This window comes from Callospermophilus lateralis, chromosome 1 (genome assembly GCF_048772815.1).
Source record: "Callospermophilus lateralis isolate mCalLat2 chromosome 1, mCalLat2.hap1, whole genome shotgun sequence".
NCBI lineage: Eukaryota > Metazoa > Chordata > Mammalia > Rodentia > Sciuridae > Callospermophilus > Callospermophilus lateralis.
The window spans coordinates 93972623-93990145 of NC_135305.1; the positions used below are offsets into that span (position 1 = coordinate 93972623).

Sequence of the window (17523 nt, forward strand, 5' to 3'; positions counted from 1 at the left end):
ATAGAACTTCTCTTTATCTTGTTTTGGACAACTGTCCTACAAATTTCACTATTTAGAAAGCATAAGAAATGGTGATGGTGGTGGTGGTGGGGGTGTCAACTGCTCATTGGCTGGATTCATCCATTGTAGTGCAACTCAGAAGAGTTAGAAATTGAACACTTAGATATTTATAATATGTTCATGAGTTAGAGCTTAGCAGTATCCCAAGCTAGAAGGTCCAGATGGCTGAATGTTTATCATATGCAAATAAGGAACTATGATGGAGTAGAAGTAACATAGGAGAAGAAGCTGGCCTTTTAGTTCTGTCTCTTCCGCTACCTGGTAGTAGAACTGGAGAAAGTCCCTTTGGACCTGACTGTGTAAACTCAAGAAGATAGCAAACGGAGATAAACATGGTGAGAATCCCAGCCACAGGCTACTATTGCCTTTCACTGCCCACTCCTAACTCTAGATCTAACTCAAGCTCTTGACTTGTCTAAAGATCCTGGTATTTTTATGAAAAGACAAAATTTTCTTCAGGATCCATTTTAAAGAAACACTCAAGAGGTAGCTATAGTCCCAGAGAGAAGAATCCTATAAAAAGACACAGGCTGGTGGCTAGTACTCCTCTTCATACAAATTATGAAGAAAACATACTAAGTCAAAATTTTGCCCCAGTCAGACAATAAAGGCAAATTCTCCCTTGCAATGATAGCCCCAATGGCATTCCTTTCAAAGGTAGTATCTGGTACTGTACATTTTATTTGACACATTTATGCACTTTTTATTAAAGGAATTTAATAAGAGTTACCCTCCCTAACTTTGATCTCAATCATCTTTTTCATCTGCTTTCCTAGGCTTGCCTGCAGCCCTATCACAAAGTCTTAGCTGCTGGGTTCTGGTGCAACCAAATGGCTGGCAGCAGGTTGCCAAGGCAACATCTGTTGGAATTAGCTATACAACTTCCTTGAAAAATTAAGGTCTTCTGCAGAGGTACCAAAGATAATTATTTCATTTTTGTTAATTTGGCCTTTGAAGACATGGCAGAATATCCAATAATTACCCATATCAGTATTTAGTATTCATGATTTATCTACGAAGCAAACAGGAGTGGTTGAGTCTTTTGAAACAAAGGTAAGTATTATGCTTGCTCAGAGATGGGGAGATGTGAAAATAGTGGTTTCTGGAGCAGCCACAATGGACAGTTTCTATGGAACTTGCCAATAGTTTGCTAGAGAGATTGTTTAACTTGATTTTAAAAAAACTTTTTTGTAGTGTTGAACATCAAAGCCAGGGTCTCATGCATGCCATTAAGCAAATGGTGTACCACTGAGCTATGCCTCTATCCTTGGAATTGTTTTTTAAAATATCTTTGCTTCAAAATAAACATTTTACCCTGCCTAACTACATCAACTTTGCATAATATGTAAAGTAGTGGCTGTCACTGATCAAACTGCCTCCTCCTAGGTTTTACTAAAAGTTAACCTCTCTTGGTAGTTTGGTCATACTATCTTTCACTCAGTACACAAGACTTCTCAAAGGTAGCATTTGAGCTGCTTCACACTCAATGTTGGAACCGAAGGCAATTTTCCAGGGAAAAGGAAGAGATATCTGATTTCAAATCAAGCACTTTTTCCTGATTATGCTTATGGTTCCTGCTCATGCCCATGGAAGACTAATAAAGAGTGGTCCAAGTAGCAAAGGGCCTTTGACTCTGGAGGTTTTGAGGGGATGAACAGAATAAGAAAGGGCAAGAAGGGTATAAGCACACATTGATCTTGGGGTTACATTCATGTTATCTATGAAATCTCTGCACTGTCACCCATAGAGTGAGAGCTGAACCAGTAGAACACAGCAGTGAGACTCTTCCAGGTCTAAATTCTAACTCCACATATGGGGTGGAACTGGGCTTGATATTGGGGTTTAGGACTTTAGTATGTAAACAGAGTAGTCTTTCTTAGCATTTGAATGGTAGTCTACAGACTACCTAGTGGTACTGATGGCCAGGAATGGTTTCAGTGGAGTGTTATGAAATGAGGCCAATATGAACTAAGAAAGAGATTGAGTTTTTTATCCTGAGGTCGATTACTACTGAAGTCATATTAAAGATATTGAGTTAAAGCACTAGATTTAGTATGTGACAAAAAGGATATGTCAAAGAAGACATATAATCAATCATATATTGTATGATTCCATTTATATGAAAAATCCAAAACAGATAAATCCATACAGCTACCAAGGGCCACTGGTAGGTACCAAGGACTGAGGGAAGAAACAATGGGAGTAAGTGCTAAACAGGTGCTAGGCTGTGCTGGAATGTGCCCCAAAAGTTCCGTGTGTTGAAGACTTTGTCCCCAGAGCAGCAATATCCAGAGGTGGGGCTTTGGGGAAGTTATTAAATAATGAGGGCTCATTAGTGGATTAATCCATTTGACAGATGCATAATGGGAATGGACTACTGTGGGGAGGTGGAAACTGTAGGCAGGTGGGGCATGGTTAGAGGAAGGGGGTTACTAGCCCCCCCCCCCACTATTAGATGCCATGAGGAGAGCAGCCTTCCCCTGCCATGCCCTTCCACCCCAATGTTCTGCCTCACCTCAGACCCAAAGCAATGAAGCCAGCTCGGACCATGAAACTTTTGAAACTGTGAGGTACAATAAATCTTTCCTCATTTAAGTTGCTCATGTCAGGTAGTGTTGTCACTGCAATGAAAAGCTGATTAACACAATGGGTATGGGATTTTAACCTGGGGTCATGAGAATGTTTTGGAACTAGATAGTTGTAGAACATTATGAATGTACCAAATGCCACTATACCATTCACTTTTAAGTAATTTATTTTGTGTTATATGAATTTTACATCAATAAAAAGAATATGCTAAAAGTAACAATTAAAAATCACTAGGCAGCCAGGCATGGGGGTGCATACCTGTAATCTCAATGACTAGGAAAGCTCAGGCAGGAAGATCACAAGTTCGAGTCTATTCTTGTCTCAAAATAAAAAATAAAAAAGCCCAGTGACTCAGTGGTAACATGCCCATGGTTTCAATTCTCAAAACTACACACACACACACACACACACACACACACACGGCTCTCCCATTGTGCAAGAACAATCTGAATCTTGATGTTCCCATTCACATATAATTACGATAACACTGAACAAATAACATTAGAGAATTCTCACTTGGGCCTATTCAAGAAGGCCTTTGAAATATCAAATCTCAGAAGGCAGAGAAGATGGATATCTGTGTGTGCTACTTAGCTGCTGCTAGGTGGTTAAAAACGGTACCAGCCACGTATCCAGTAACAATAACTCCTTATTCTGGAGATGGAATAAATAACAAACCCAGGCCAACCTGCTCTGAGATGTGTGATGTTGGCCTCAGTCTCATTACCTTCATTTTATTCTTGGATACCTTCATCTCTTCCTAGAAAAGATCAAGGCCCAGACACTTGAAATTGGATGTACCTGGAGATCATCTGCCTTTTGTCCTCCATCTAAAACCACCTCAAAGGAGGGCACAGCTGAGGCGGCATCCCAGGTCTCTGAATACTCACTGTGCCCTGGCAAAGAAGGCCAGGAAATCCCCTACCAAAGGACTCAGAGTGAAGGACTTCAGAAGAGACAGAGTCCTCTTAAGAAGAACAATGTGGTTAGGACACAGATTCTTTAGGAACCAAAAAAAAATCTATGATGCAGGAGACAGAGATATAAGGTCCCTTATCATATGTGAAAAAGAGGCAAAACTGGAAAAGCATTGTCATTATCCCAAGGTTGCCGTCTCCTTCCCAAGCATGTGTTTTGCCTGATTTTGTTGATTTGCTTCTCATCAACTTTTCACGAGGATGATCATGATAATATCATCAAAATGTAATTGATCGAGGTACTTGATGTGCCAGATGCTAAACTAATGAGACATATTATTTCTAAGCCCTCATAGGAAAATTTTTAAGTTTTGTAGCTTAATTGCAAATAACAATTATCACTAACTCCATTTTTACATCTGAGACAATTGGGGTTTAGATACCACAAAGATACTGTGAAGAAGAAAAAGAAAATTAGCACTGCTTTTGATGACAGGTGCCTTTCTTTTCCCAAATAGAAAAACCCAAAGTATCTCAATGGGGAAGGAAGGAAAGGGAGGGGAGGGGAGGGGAGGGGAGGGGAGGGGAGGGAAGGAGGGAGGAAGGGAGGAAAGAAAGAGAGAGTGGGGGGAGGAAGAGAGAGAGAGGGAGGGAGGAGAAAGAGGGAGGGAGGGAGGAAGAGAGAGAGGGAAGGAGGAAGAGAAAGAGGGAGGGAGGAAGAGAAAGAGGGAGGGAGGGAGGGAGGAATGAAAGAGGGAAAGAAAGAGAAAATGAACATATATTTTCATTTAAAGAGACCAAACTATAGAACTTTTCAAGACTCCTAAACAACAGTGTTAACCAAACAGCAAAATAACAATTGAGAATTTGCTTGGCATGTGTCACACACCCTGCTCTGTGCTGGGTACTGTGGAAGAAGACAAAAATAAAGCCTCCTGTTTGGCCTGAGGAATGCTGAAAATGTAATTAGATGCTAATGGAAATATAATCAAACTCAGAAACTAACCATTTCTATAATTATTTTCTGAGACAGGTAAAAAGCTATGTCTATCTCCAAGGCTCTCTTTTTAAAAAATAAAAGACACACATACACATACATGTGTATATCATGAAATTTTAATTTAAAGCATGCATACTTTAATTTGAACACTTAGAGTTGAGTGATTCTGTGTCAACAAAGGACAGACAGTTAATCAAGTTCCCTGGCTTCATCTAGTCTTTGGTATCTTCTCTGACATATTGGGAGATCACATCTTGAGGCACAGTGGAAACCCCAGCTCTCATGCTTACTCTGCACATGGAGAAAAACTCAAATACTGTTCCCCATTTACATGACTGCTGCAGAAGGAGTCCCTGAGCTCTGTGTAATGTCAATCTCCACCCCAAGTTTGGAAAGCAGTATGCAGGATCCATGTCTGTTTCCTGCATCACTGTGTTCCCCAGGGCTAGAACTGAGCCTATAACTAGGAAGATTCAAATATCCCTCTCAACTGAGGGAAAGAGAAATGAACACAGGCATTCTATTCAAGCAGACAGAAATATTCCTAGCAAGGGAGTTCAGAGGATATATACTCTGGCAACTCTGGTATATTCATTATTGGAGTAATTTGTCTTGATGAGTCACCATACATATGTTAAAATTTTTAAAAAACAAACCACAGCAAAACCAAAAGTAGGTACTCAAATAATTGGGTCAATAACGTTTCATCATCCCCATGATTCTCCAACTATTCTAAAAACATCTTTACTTCAATTTTTCTTCTTTTACATGTTAAGTTGTGATAAACTTAAATTTAATTGCAGCACATTATTTCTTTTAAAATAATAGCCAAAAAAAGGGCAATGGTCTACTTCACATCAGCTGACAGGAATTTAGAGAAAAATAGAAGGGGCCTCCCTTAAAGAAAATGCTGCTGAGAGCCATTGCCAAGTAGGAATGACGCATGGCAATTTCTTTGTCAGCCTACCCCATGTTGCTTAGAGGAAGGACTCTCCATTGTGGACCCAGGTCATTTGCAGTGACTTTGCATGAAAGGTGACCTTGCTCAAGGACCAGGATGGATCTGGGCTTAGGGTGGATCAGGGTTTAGGGCGGATCGGGTTTAGGGCATTCAGGTTTAGGGCGGTTCCAGGTTTAAGGTGATTCCTGCTGGGAATAGGGCGTATCTTGCTGCCTCAGGCGCCTTGAGTTCCCTTTGAGTTCTCAAGGGATTCAGAGAGTATTTGGGATTCAGAGCTTGGTGGAGAGTGTGGATTTCCCCAGAACGTGCGTGTAGGTTGCGGGTGTAAGTTCGGGAATAAAGAATTGCTGTTTGAATCTCCAAGGCTGTGAGTGGCTCGTGATTTTGTGCCCAGCCATACTGCGGCAAAATGCAATTAAAATTTTATTCCTTGAAAAGAAATGGTAAATGGTCAACTATGACTAAATTATATATTACGAATTGATTCTATACATATATTTATCTGCGTTTTAACTTAATTCTCTGATGTACATACTGAAATAAATACTGAAATCCATTGTTTTCTGAAGTTTGTTTTCATTACTCACATAACATAGAAACTTCTAGAAGAAGTAAAGTAAGAGCGTTGATTTTAAAATGTATCCTGTAGACATATTGGTAAAATTTGATTTTCTAAGAAAAAAACAAAGACAATATGTGGGAAATAAAACAACAAAACAAAACAGAAATATAGTAATTAAACTTTTCTTAAAAACCTCAGGTTTCTTTGGGAACCACTACTAAAATTTCCTGTTCTATAAATTGCACTTGATGTTAGACTTGATACTTTTTTTCTTTTCTCCTCTCTCTCTCTCTCTCTCTCTCTCTCTCTCTCTCTCTCTCTCTCTCTCTTTTAACAAAGCCACCACAAACTTCACCTCAGATGAAATGCATTCTGTCAAGAGCTGAACTAATAACTGTGTGGTGACATTTCAGCAGCAAAAAGGATTACCTCCAAAGGTCACATCAACCCAGTCCTGAGGGATGACAACCACAGCCGCCTATTAATTAATGCTAGGGACGAGGTGTGGGTTTTTGTTTTTACAACTAAATACCACACATCTAACAAAAGAAGAAGTCTCTCTCTCTCTCTCTCTCTCTCTCTCTCTCTCTCTCTCTCTCTCTCTCTCTCCATATATATATATATATATATATCCCAAATAAAAGAATCCAAATAAAATGACCAGAAGAAAGAAGATATAAATCTACTCTAAAAATCAAAACTATATTCTGTGTGGTGCAGTTCTCCTATGTAGAAGGGAAGAAGTGCTTCATCCAAGTCTATTTAGGAAACATGCAAAGCGGTCACTTTAGGTGAGTATATTATTTAATACAATTACTAATAGTTCTCAGCCCATATAGAGAAATGAACTTGATGTTTATTTTTCTTTTTGGAAAGAGTGGTTCACACTATGAGCTCTGCGTTTATTGTTCTTATTATCACCTCTGGGTCTCAGGACATGACTGAATCCTTCCAAAGACACTCTAATTGCCTTATATTTCACAAGGAATTGACATTTTTGATTGCCTAAAGTTTACCTATAAGGAGGAAAAGTATTTTTAGAATAAAAATTCACCCAAATAGCTTCTTACACAGCATTAGGGTTTTAGTAATGTTTGATGCTTGTACAATAGTTGACTAAATATTTTGTAAATCACTCTCAGTTAAAAAGATTATAAGTCATGTGCAGGTTCAGGATCCCCAGTTAGAAAATCCAAAATCTGAAATGCTCCAAAATTCAAAACATTTTGGGATCTGACAAAATAGTGCCGGAAATAAAAAATTCCACACTTGGCCTCATGTGAGGAACACTAAAATATATTATATAAAATTACATTCAGTTTATATGTATAAAAAATTATGAAACATAAATGAAATTCTTGTTTAGACTAGGGTACCATCTGTAATATAGTTCAGTATGTATATACAAGTATTCTAAATTTTTTTTAAAAATCTGAAATTCAAAATATTTCAGGTCTCAGCATTTCAGATAAGGGATACTTTATCTGTAATATATTAGGTACTACTTAGTAGGTATTTGATAATGGGTAGCTGTGAATATTATTAATTGGAAAACCAATGAACTTGGATTTCATTAAAAAGTTACTTATAGAACTTTAGATGGGGATAAGTGTGAGGTGGTAGGTGATCATGGCAGTCTGAGAAGGGATCAGAGAGAATTCATGTAGGTGCCTGTAGGTTAGCTGTCTACTCACATCTCCCACCTACTGCACATCAAATGCTGTCCCAGCTCAAAGCCATGGGCATTATGCATTAGGCCTTACACTGAATAGCCTGGGGCACGAGCGCCCGTGTAGTTCAAAAGCACTGGTGAAGATGAAGACTGTGCTGCCATTCAAAAGACAAATTTGATGAGAACTTTCAGAATCAATTTCCTTCAAATCCTAACCAGTATCTGATATTGTTTGGATATGTGGCTCTCAGAAGTTCACGGATAAGACAACACAAGAAGTTTCAGAGGTAATAAATTATGAGAGTTGTAACTGAATCAGTAGATTAATCCATGACATGCATTAACTGGGTGGTGACTGTAGGCAGGTAGGATGTGGCTAGAGTAGATAGGACATGGGGACATGCCTTTGGGGTTAATATTTTGTCCCTGGTGATCAGAGTTCTCATTTTCCTTCCTTGTTGCCATTTCCTGATCTGCTTCTCTCTACCCTACCTTTCAGCCATGATGGTCTGCCTCATCTTGGCTCCAGAGCTATGGAGTTGGTCATCTATTAACTGAGACCTCTGAAACAGAACCCAAATAAGCTTTTTCTCCTCTAATGGTTCTTTTCAGGTCTTGTTGTCACTACAATCAAAAAGCTGACTAAAACAGTGTCTTTATAACTCCCTATCACTGGGCATATTCATTTTAAAATCAACTATCTCCTTAATTTTAGCAGTAATTAAAAAGACAAATGTGGGCTGGGATTGTGGCTCAGCGGTAGAGCGCTTGCCTAGCACAGGCTGGACCCGGGTTTGATTTTCAGCACCACATAAAAAAATAATAATAATAAAGGCGTTGTGTTATGTCCATCTACAAAAAAGATATTCTCTCTCTCTCTCTCTCTCTCTCTCTCTCTCTCTCTCTCTCTCTCTCTCTCCTTAAAAAAAAAAAAAAGACAAATGTGTGGAGCAACTTACCCCAGATGAACACATTTCTTGTTTTCCCTACAAGACTAGATCCAACTCTGTCTTTAAATAGAAAATACGATAATTGAGTCATTATTAATTAGTATGTCCAATCACTATCTATCCCTATTATTTATTTCTCTACTTATAAACTGTTGATTTGATAAATGAACTACCCTTTCCCAGTGAAGTGACCTAATGCAGTAACATGAAATATAGCTTTCCTCTTTCTAGGCATCTAACCTAGACAATCCTACTTTCAGTAATAGGGAAATTGTTTTTCTTATTTCTGTATATTCTGTGAAGGCTGTAATAAATAGCACCCTAATTGACATTATTGAGAAACATTTTACTGCATTTCATAAATATATACCTTTCACTCAACACTGGCATTTTCAACTTCATATTTCATGAACTTGGTACATATTAGATCTCATCCCAGTATGCAATGAGAATTTTTTTATAGTAGCATGAATCAGGGTAAAAGCAGGTGTCCAGACAGACATATGGATTGCCATACATCCTCAAGGTCACCATTATCCTCAGAGACAGAACAAGGTTGATTTCCACTACTCCTAGCTGTATACATAGAAATCCTAATAGACTCATGGGTTTGGAATATGAAATTTCAGTCCCTCACTGTGCCTTTACCAACATACAAAACTAACATTATACACAGTTAGTGTGATCACACAATCTGTGAAGTTATTACTCTTATTTTTATCACATGTAAGTTGGTCCCTAGTTAAGGATGGGTCTCCAGCCATCATAGGTGGAGCACTGAATTGACAGGTCTGATTCCCTGCAAGTAATATCCCAAAAGGGAGAGTATCGGAAAGAATCAAGATGCCCTTCTTAAAGAGTCATGCCTGTGGCAACACTGCAGTTTTCTCGAGATCATAATATCAGCTCTCTGGGTATCTTCCTGTTTTTAATAAAATGAAAAGGCATGTAGTTTCATTGTCAGAGTAACAAAGGCTACATGAAGTGGGGGAACCATAACAGATAGGAAACTTGTTTGGACAAAGTGAGGCATGGATAAGAAGTGATACACAGGGTCAGGAGATGAGCAAAATGATGGCAGCAAGGTGAATGGATGGGGAAGGAAGGTTGCTCTCACCACTGCCTCCTCCACGGGCTCCTCAGCCCTAGTTTCCAGTCCAAGGTCCAGCCCGACAGCAGGTACAGCAGCAGCAGGAGGTTCCTCTGCTTTTGGCTCTGAGGGTGGAACCTGTTCAGATTCAGCCTTGGATTGTTTGTTTTGGGGTTAGAGGAAAAAGATTCAACATGTCAATAGGTCACATTATAGACTATTAGATAATAAAGTTTTTTTTGTCATCCTTGATTATGCCAAATGGGAGGGATTTTATCTGTTTCCAGCACGGATTTAATGAAGTTAGTAGCTACCTAACTGTTACAGAAATGAATCTTGTTAAGCTTCTCTGTTTTCATCACCAAGAACTACATGCATTTCATTGAAGTCAGGCAAACACCACAATTTTGGCTACTCATTTCTTTTTGACAGCTATAAAAAGTTCTTAAAATGGTACTTTCTGCTATTTAGAGGAGAGACAGAGAAACCCTAGGAGGGCCCATATTTGCTTGTTGAGAGGAGTGAGAAAGAAATTTCAGGGAACACAATTCTGGGATCTTTTAATGCTGTTAATATGTATTGTACAAAAAAAAGTGAGGGGCCATCCCCATATTTAGATTAAAATGTATTCATTTGATTCTAGAGGTCACTATGAAGTTAGGATGCCATCTCCAAAGCTAGGGGACAGCAGGCCTTAGCCACATGGCTGCTTGATGCACAACTGTAAATATGTTGTTTGTCTGTTGTAAATTTCTAAAATAATCCCTCTTTCCCTTCTTTCTCCGACAAAATCCTTCGCAATCCATTTAATTCATACAATAAACTAATTCTTCAAAGAACCACAGAGCAGTACTTTCCATGGTATCAATTAGATCCTTTTAATTGTGTGGCCAAGGTGAGGTCTTTTCATTACCCATGGGACTTCTATACATACCTATCATCTTAATTCTGATTATATACTGAATCATATCTCTGGCATCTCTTAGCTCAAGACTTTTTGTTTTAAAATTAACACTATAAAATAACAACAGACCATTAAAAATGCCATAGCTAATGTATATCACCACAGCTACTGCCAATATTCTCTCTTTGTCATTAATGTAATAAACATATTTATCTAGCATGACCATTTCACTAAATAAATGAACACTAGAGGGGTCATTAAGATCTTTTTCTATCAGAACTTTTCCATTTAAACTGCAAAAAAAAATTAAAATTATGTTCCAAGAATAGTAATAAGACTCCAATTAATACTTTGGAGAAATCAGTTAAGTTCTAAGAGATTCTCACCTTAAGTAACCAAAAGCTACATCTATTTCTCTTGTATGTTTACCTAAGTCAGTGCACATGACAAGTTTCATGGAGAAGTTACAAGAAAACTGATGCTGAGGTTATATAAAATAAATAATGAATTGCCTAGTGTTGAACAAATATATAAATTACATTTTTTATGCCTTCCACCAAACCATTTATTGTGATGCATGCCTTGACCACACCACTGATCTTTTCAAAGGACAGTAAAATTAAAAGACACATTGGTAGACAAGTATGCAGAGATTTGATATTTTTATAGGCTTTTATAACCTTTAAAAGATGGTCTGACACAATTTTTAAGAAAGAGAGAGCTAGAATTGACTCTAATATGATCTCAGGTGTCCTTTATGGGAAAAGACTTCACTTTTATTGTTCAAAAAGAATTATCTTCATAATGGAACAAGTTTTCATAGCAGATGCTATAAAAGCTCAGGATATGATATTTCCACCTGGGAAGTCAAGGTAATTTTCTCCAGAGGATGGTATCAAATGACTTACACAATGGAGGACATAAAGGGCTATTTGACAAAGCACATAGAATTCCCTGGGCAGGTGCTATTCCCTGGCAGGTGAGTCTATGCTATGGAGGAAGTCTGAAGGCAGATTTGGAGCCAAGAGAAGTTTCAAAGAATGAGTCAAATACATTTATCATTCTATATTTAAAGAAATGCAAGGATAATTTAAAATGCAAAACAGTTGTTTGCATCAGAATCTGGGTTTCTAGAAGTCTGAGAAAATTCTGAAACTGTATGCTGTAGCAAGAATAACTAAGGTGACTTTATAAATAAATAAGTCTAATTGCATTTGCTTGCTGAAATTGAACAATGTAATGGCTGTACAGAGGATATAGGTCTGGTTATGTCCTCTTAAGCCACAACACATTTTACCATGTTATCATATCATACCAAACATTATGACATTGCAACTTCAATTAAAAGGAGATAAATGTGGCTCACTTAATGATAGGTAAGAATGAAGCATGATTGCACATAAAATCTGCTATTCTAATTTAGAAATAGAGTGTCTTCTATTTCTTTTAAGGTAGCATAAAATCTGTAGATATTCTATCAGGATAGAGAGAAAAACAAATATAAATTGTAAGCAACATCTTGTGGAAAGATCTAAATAGTTCTACAGGAATTGTTCCCTGCCTCAATCCCACCCTACTCTTTTTTTTTTCCTACAGGATATCTCCCTTGACATATGCTGCTAATGACTGAATATCATGGTAAACTATTTGGGAGTTCTGGTAATGATTTCCTATTAGCTGAAGTAGCAGTCACTATACATTCAGAGAAGAGAGAGACCATTTAAATATATTGGTGGCCGCAGAATGCTACAATGGTTTTGTTTGGGGTTCAAAAATGGAATGCTTCCCTTAGCATAAAATTGACAGTGTGGCCTTCTTGTGCATGTTCTGTAGTCCTCTGTGATAAGATGAAGCCACGTCAATGCAGAGGCAGAAAAGATAGTATGGAAGAATGAATTAAGAGTCTATTCACAATTCAATATGGTGCCTGCCTTCTCAGATCTTGGGAGAGCTATTTTCGAGAGAATTGTAAAGGGCCTTGGGGGAAACTCTGAGCCCTGAGCAAGGTTTTTGGGTTCAAAAGGGTTTCATCTTGTACTTTAGGGATGATCTGTGGGGCCATGAGATGCAGGCTGGAAGATGCATAGCTGAGTACTAGTTTTCAAGCCTACCTTCTCACAACAGTCAATGAAACATTATTATTATTATTATTATTGTTAGAGAGAGAGAGAATTTTAATATTTATTTTTTAGTTTTCGGCGGACACAACATCTTTGTTTGTATGTGGTGCTGAGGATCAAACCTGGCCCGCACGCATGCCAGGTGAGCGCGATACTGCTTGAGCCACATCCCCAGCCCCTGAAACATTATTTTTAGGAAGTTTTCCTGCTCCTAAAAAGATCCTGTATAATCACAATACACTGAGAAACATAGGATTACTGTGATTTCCTAGTTCCTCACAACATGTTAGCAGCACCTCTATTGCTGGGAACGAGAAGCTAGTTCCCAAGGGAAAGAAGAGGCATGGTGTCTGTTTCAGAGAAGATATATGGAGAAGGGCAGGCATGAAAGCTCCTACAACTAACTGAGAACAAAGGGAGATGTTCAAAGAAATGTAAAAGCCATAGAATTCTGGGCCTGGATCTTCTTCATCAAAGTAATAGTGTCACTTATAACCAATTGTCTTTGGTTTTTATGCTAGGATTTCTCAATTTTTCTTAAACAATTCACAATTGATAATTAAAAATCTCATCCTTCAGCTCTATTACCCAGGCTGAGATTCATCAATGAACATTAAGAATGAGTCTCTCTGGCTCCAAAACTGACACCATATAATTTTTTTTGGAAGCATCCAAATATTTATTTGCAGGCCATAGAGATTTAACTTGGTCATGGAGGGGAAAAAAGTATGACAATCTACTAACAAGGTAGTAGAGACACACTTGTCTTGCAAAACTATCAAATTAACCTTTAAGACAAATGTCTTAGAACAGAATTCCCATCTTAAAATTGAAATAGTCTAAAATGAAAAATTCATTTTACTTAAACTTAATTCCAAGTTTCCAAAGAGAAAGGTGGAAGCTGGGATAATCATACATTATGTACATGGGAAAATCAGAGTGTTGCAAATAACCCTCATGAACTAACCCTCACAGAGACAAAGTCTTCTGTAATGCAGCAGTGTCAGTCTCACAAATCACATGTCTCAAGGTCTCTTCATTCAGCTTTCTGGTAAGATACTGCTGAAAAGGCTTCCCATGGTAACTGCAATACCAATCTTAGAGAAGAATCTCCTTTAATGCCAAGTCTAACTCTTTCTGCCTCCTGATCATTCCCTAAGATTTCTCTGCTCTTATTTTTCATTGAATTAGGAACCACAACTCCACACTCTACATTCCTTCTTTCTATAACTCATAAGATGAAGGGATGAGATGAGAAGCGGGTACTCTTATTTCCAAAATAAAAAAATAATAAGAAGAAGGATTTTGAAGCATAAATTCTTGAAACAAATTCATGTTCAATCCTGTAGCTTAAGTTCCAGTTATATGGAAATATTCATATCCTTGATGGATCCACTGTTCTCCACTGAGGCCTACACCTAAAATACTTTGGTTTTTGCTGGGAACACTGTGCCTTTTATAAATAGGAGTAAACAAACTCAAAATCACAGTAAAATTTTATAGATGTGTTTCCTCCTGATTTCTACAAAAGAGGCAGCTGCAGAAATCACATTCTAGATATTCAAACTCTAGACAAACCAGAATGATCAGTTTATATTAGCATTACCACATCTGGTGATATCTGACAACTTCCCAAAGATACAGACCCACATCAACTTACCAAGCTGCCAATCATACTCTGATCTGTCTGTATTGTAAATAATGAAGTATCCTGGGGCTGAAAATGAGGAGAAAACACTTTTTAAAAAGATATTTAAGTTAGCTATTGTCAGTTGTGTTGATAAATACATTTCTAAGTTTTAAAGTTCCCTTTTTAAAATCACTGAAACAAAAATGAAAATGAAACATTAACAGAAGTTATTCTAAATATAAATCTTGGTTAACAGTACATTGTGAGAGTCATAAAAGCAAAGGGCACTGGCTTTGGGGACATCTTTCTTGCATAGATTCTCTTCTGGATAGTGACACCAAATTAGAAGATAGTAGCTTTACACCTGAAATTAACCTTCAAACTTTTCAAAGTAATGGCAATGTACTCACTATATCACTTAACAGGAAGGGTTATTTATGTGTTATAATTTTAAACCTTTTTAAAAGACTTTCATTGATCTGAAACCTCAAGCTGGAAGAAATCATAAGGAATAATGTTCTCTGACACAAGGCTCATCTCCCATTGTACTGGTAGCCAAGCCATACCTTCTGGATGGGAGACCAAAGAGTCTTTCCCAGACAATCTCACCATCTCAAGGGAAAAAAACATGCCTGAAGAATCTGACATCAGGGGCTCCCCACAGAAAAGAGGAATCAAAGACTTTGGTTAAAGACAGTCATTTGAATGTGTGTAATATAATTTTGTTACCTACAGAATCTAAACTAAACTACTATAAAGGGATATTTTTTTAAAGGCATAACACCACAGGATGAGACAAATTGGAAGAAAGATAATTAACAAAATTTTAATTTGGGAAGCCATTGAATAAGCACTAAGTAACTTGGTGGATCCAAACTATTTGTGTTGAAAGATGATGACAGAAATGTCACAAATCAACCCAATTCATTGCACCCAAAGAATCAAGGATTCAATGTGTAGGTAACCAAGGAAAATAGGAGGCAGGGAGGCTGCTCAAGACAGGGGAACTGGTTCAAAGTCTATCAAAAAGTGACCAAAGACTGGGACTGTAGATCAGTAGTAGAGTGCTTCCTAGCATATATGAGGCATTGGGTTTGATCCTCAGCACCACACAAAAATAAATAAATGAAGTAAAATTACTGTGTTCATCTACAACTAAAAAAAAAAATTAAGTGAGTAAGTCTCAAAATACTCTCACCTATTCTAAAAACACAGCATGAGCCTTCCTATCCAGCAGAAGACTTTCTGCTGAGACTGAAACAGTGGGGTTCTGGGCTGGGAGACACAAGGGTATATTAGGAAAGTACAAAGAATAAGCGAGCATTTATATAATAAGTATGGAGAACATGTGTCTTCTGTTACAGTACAGCCAGGCTTATACTCCTCAAAACAGGAGACCATAGGAGTCTTCCCTAAGGAGTCTGACCAGCTTAAAAGAAAAATCCTAAAAAATATGACATTAGGAGCTCTCAACAGAAAATATGAGCAGGAAAGTCCAACAACAATGCCCACAGTCAATAAGGCCTACCAACTTATACAAGTTTCTACTCAGTTTCTTATCATCCTACTTTAAATACGATTATTCAGTCAAGATTCCAGAGATTTGAGAAAAGCCTCAAAATTGAAAAGGAAAAAATAAATTTTAAAAAATGCAAGTGGAAGAAACAAAGACTTTGTACAAAAAATATAGCTACAAAAATGATTACTAATATCCTCAGAAATAAAATGGAAGATGTGGCATTTATAACACAAGAAGAGGATGCTATTAAAGAACAAATATCCAAGAACAAATAGAGCCCTTGGAAAATGACAAACATACAGGATGAAAGATCTGTTGGAAGAGGTGGAAAGCAAAGAAAGAGAAGAAAAGGAAATGAGAAGAAAAGGGTAATTGGACTAGTTCAGGAAGATATCATATGAAAAAGAGAAGCATTGCAGAATGAGAGAAAAGAAAACCAAAAGAGAAATCGTTAGTGAAAAAAAATTAACTTCAGAATTCCCCTAAACCAAAAGATATAAATTTTTGGAATAAAAGGATCTAGAACAATGAATGAAAAGAGACTCTGATCATAGCCCATCCTTGAAAAATTTAAAAAACCCTGAGCTTAAAAGAAGATTCTACTGCTCCAGAGAAAGAGTGTGTGTGTGTGTGTGTGTGTGTGTGTGTGTGTGTGTGAGAGAGAGAGAGAGAGAGAGAGAGAGAGAGAGAGAGAGAAGGAAGGTGAGTGGAGAGGAATGTGGGGAAGGAAAGAGAGAGGTTTCTTAAATTTCAAGAATCATAATATGGTTTTCAAAGGCAACATTTAAGAGTTAGAACTGAGTGGAGGAATGGCTTTAAAATTCTAAAGGATTATCCATTTACAACTTTTCATATAATATCAAAAAAGTTCATTAGGTATATGAAGACATTTTCAGATGTGTAGAGTCATGATTATACCTCCTACAGACATTTTCCTCAAGAAGTTACTGGAGGATGTGCTGAATCCAATTGAGGCATTAAACCACAAATAAGAGTGATTTGCATTCAGAAAGCAGGAGATGGACAGCCCAGAGGGATGAAGGCAATCGTGGGATAAACATCATGGGAGAACAGCAGGTTATAGGCTCAGAGTACACAGCTCCAACTACAGTGAGCCCAGAAGGAGAGCAATTTCTTCAAGATGAAACTTCTTTCATATCCAATATTTCAACAAAATGAGAAAAGGTTTATATAGTTCTAGAGTAGGGGGTTTCCCTGGCACCTAGAAACCTAAGCAAACCAATCAACAGGCAAACACACAAGATTCACAATTATCCTCTAAACCAAAATAAAACAAAAATTGACATGTAATGGAAATGTAAACTTCATAACTTGGCTGTTAGCACTTATGTCACTAAAATATTGCCACAAAATAACTGTATGACTATGAAGGAACTCCATCATAGGAAGAGTAAGATGCAGAAGAGAACTGGGGGATAGGAGTAGAACACACTGTAATTTCTCACCTTCTAGAGATTGAGTCAATAGATAATGCTTTAGAAATAAGGATGTAGCATTAAGAACATCACATACACTGATACAGGGTAAA

The 17523-nt window shown here is 37.6% G+C and overlaps 1 protein-coding gene across 8 annotated transcripts in view; it reads right to left on the reverse strand.

Annotated features, from left to right (window-relative positions):
- Amph (amphiphysin) overlaps positions 1-17523 on the reverse strand; it is a 211739-nt gene that overhangs the window by 16953 nt on the left and 177263 nt on the right. For 5 of the 8 annotated variants that reach the window (XM_076864067.2, XM_076864057.2, XM_076864056.2 and 2 more), the window contains 2 exons: positions 14486-14542; positions 9829-9954 (listed from right to left, as the gene is read on the reverse strand). In XM_076864067.2, coding sequence (XP_076720182.1) covers positions 9829-9954; positions 14486-14542 — 183 coding nt within the window. Of the gene's footprint in view, positions 1-9402; positions 9406-9828; positions 9955-13558; positions 13562-14485; positions 14543-17523 lie in introns of all 8 variants that reach the window. The other 3 variants (XM_076864053.2, XM_076864061.2, XM_076864063.2) reach the window with 3 other exon arrangements.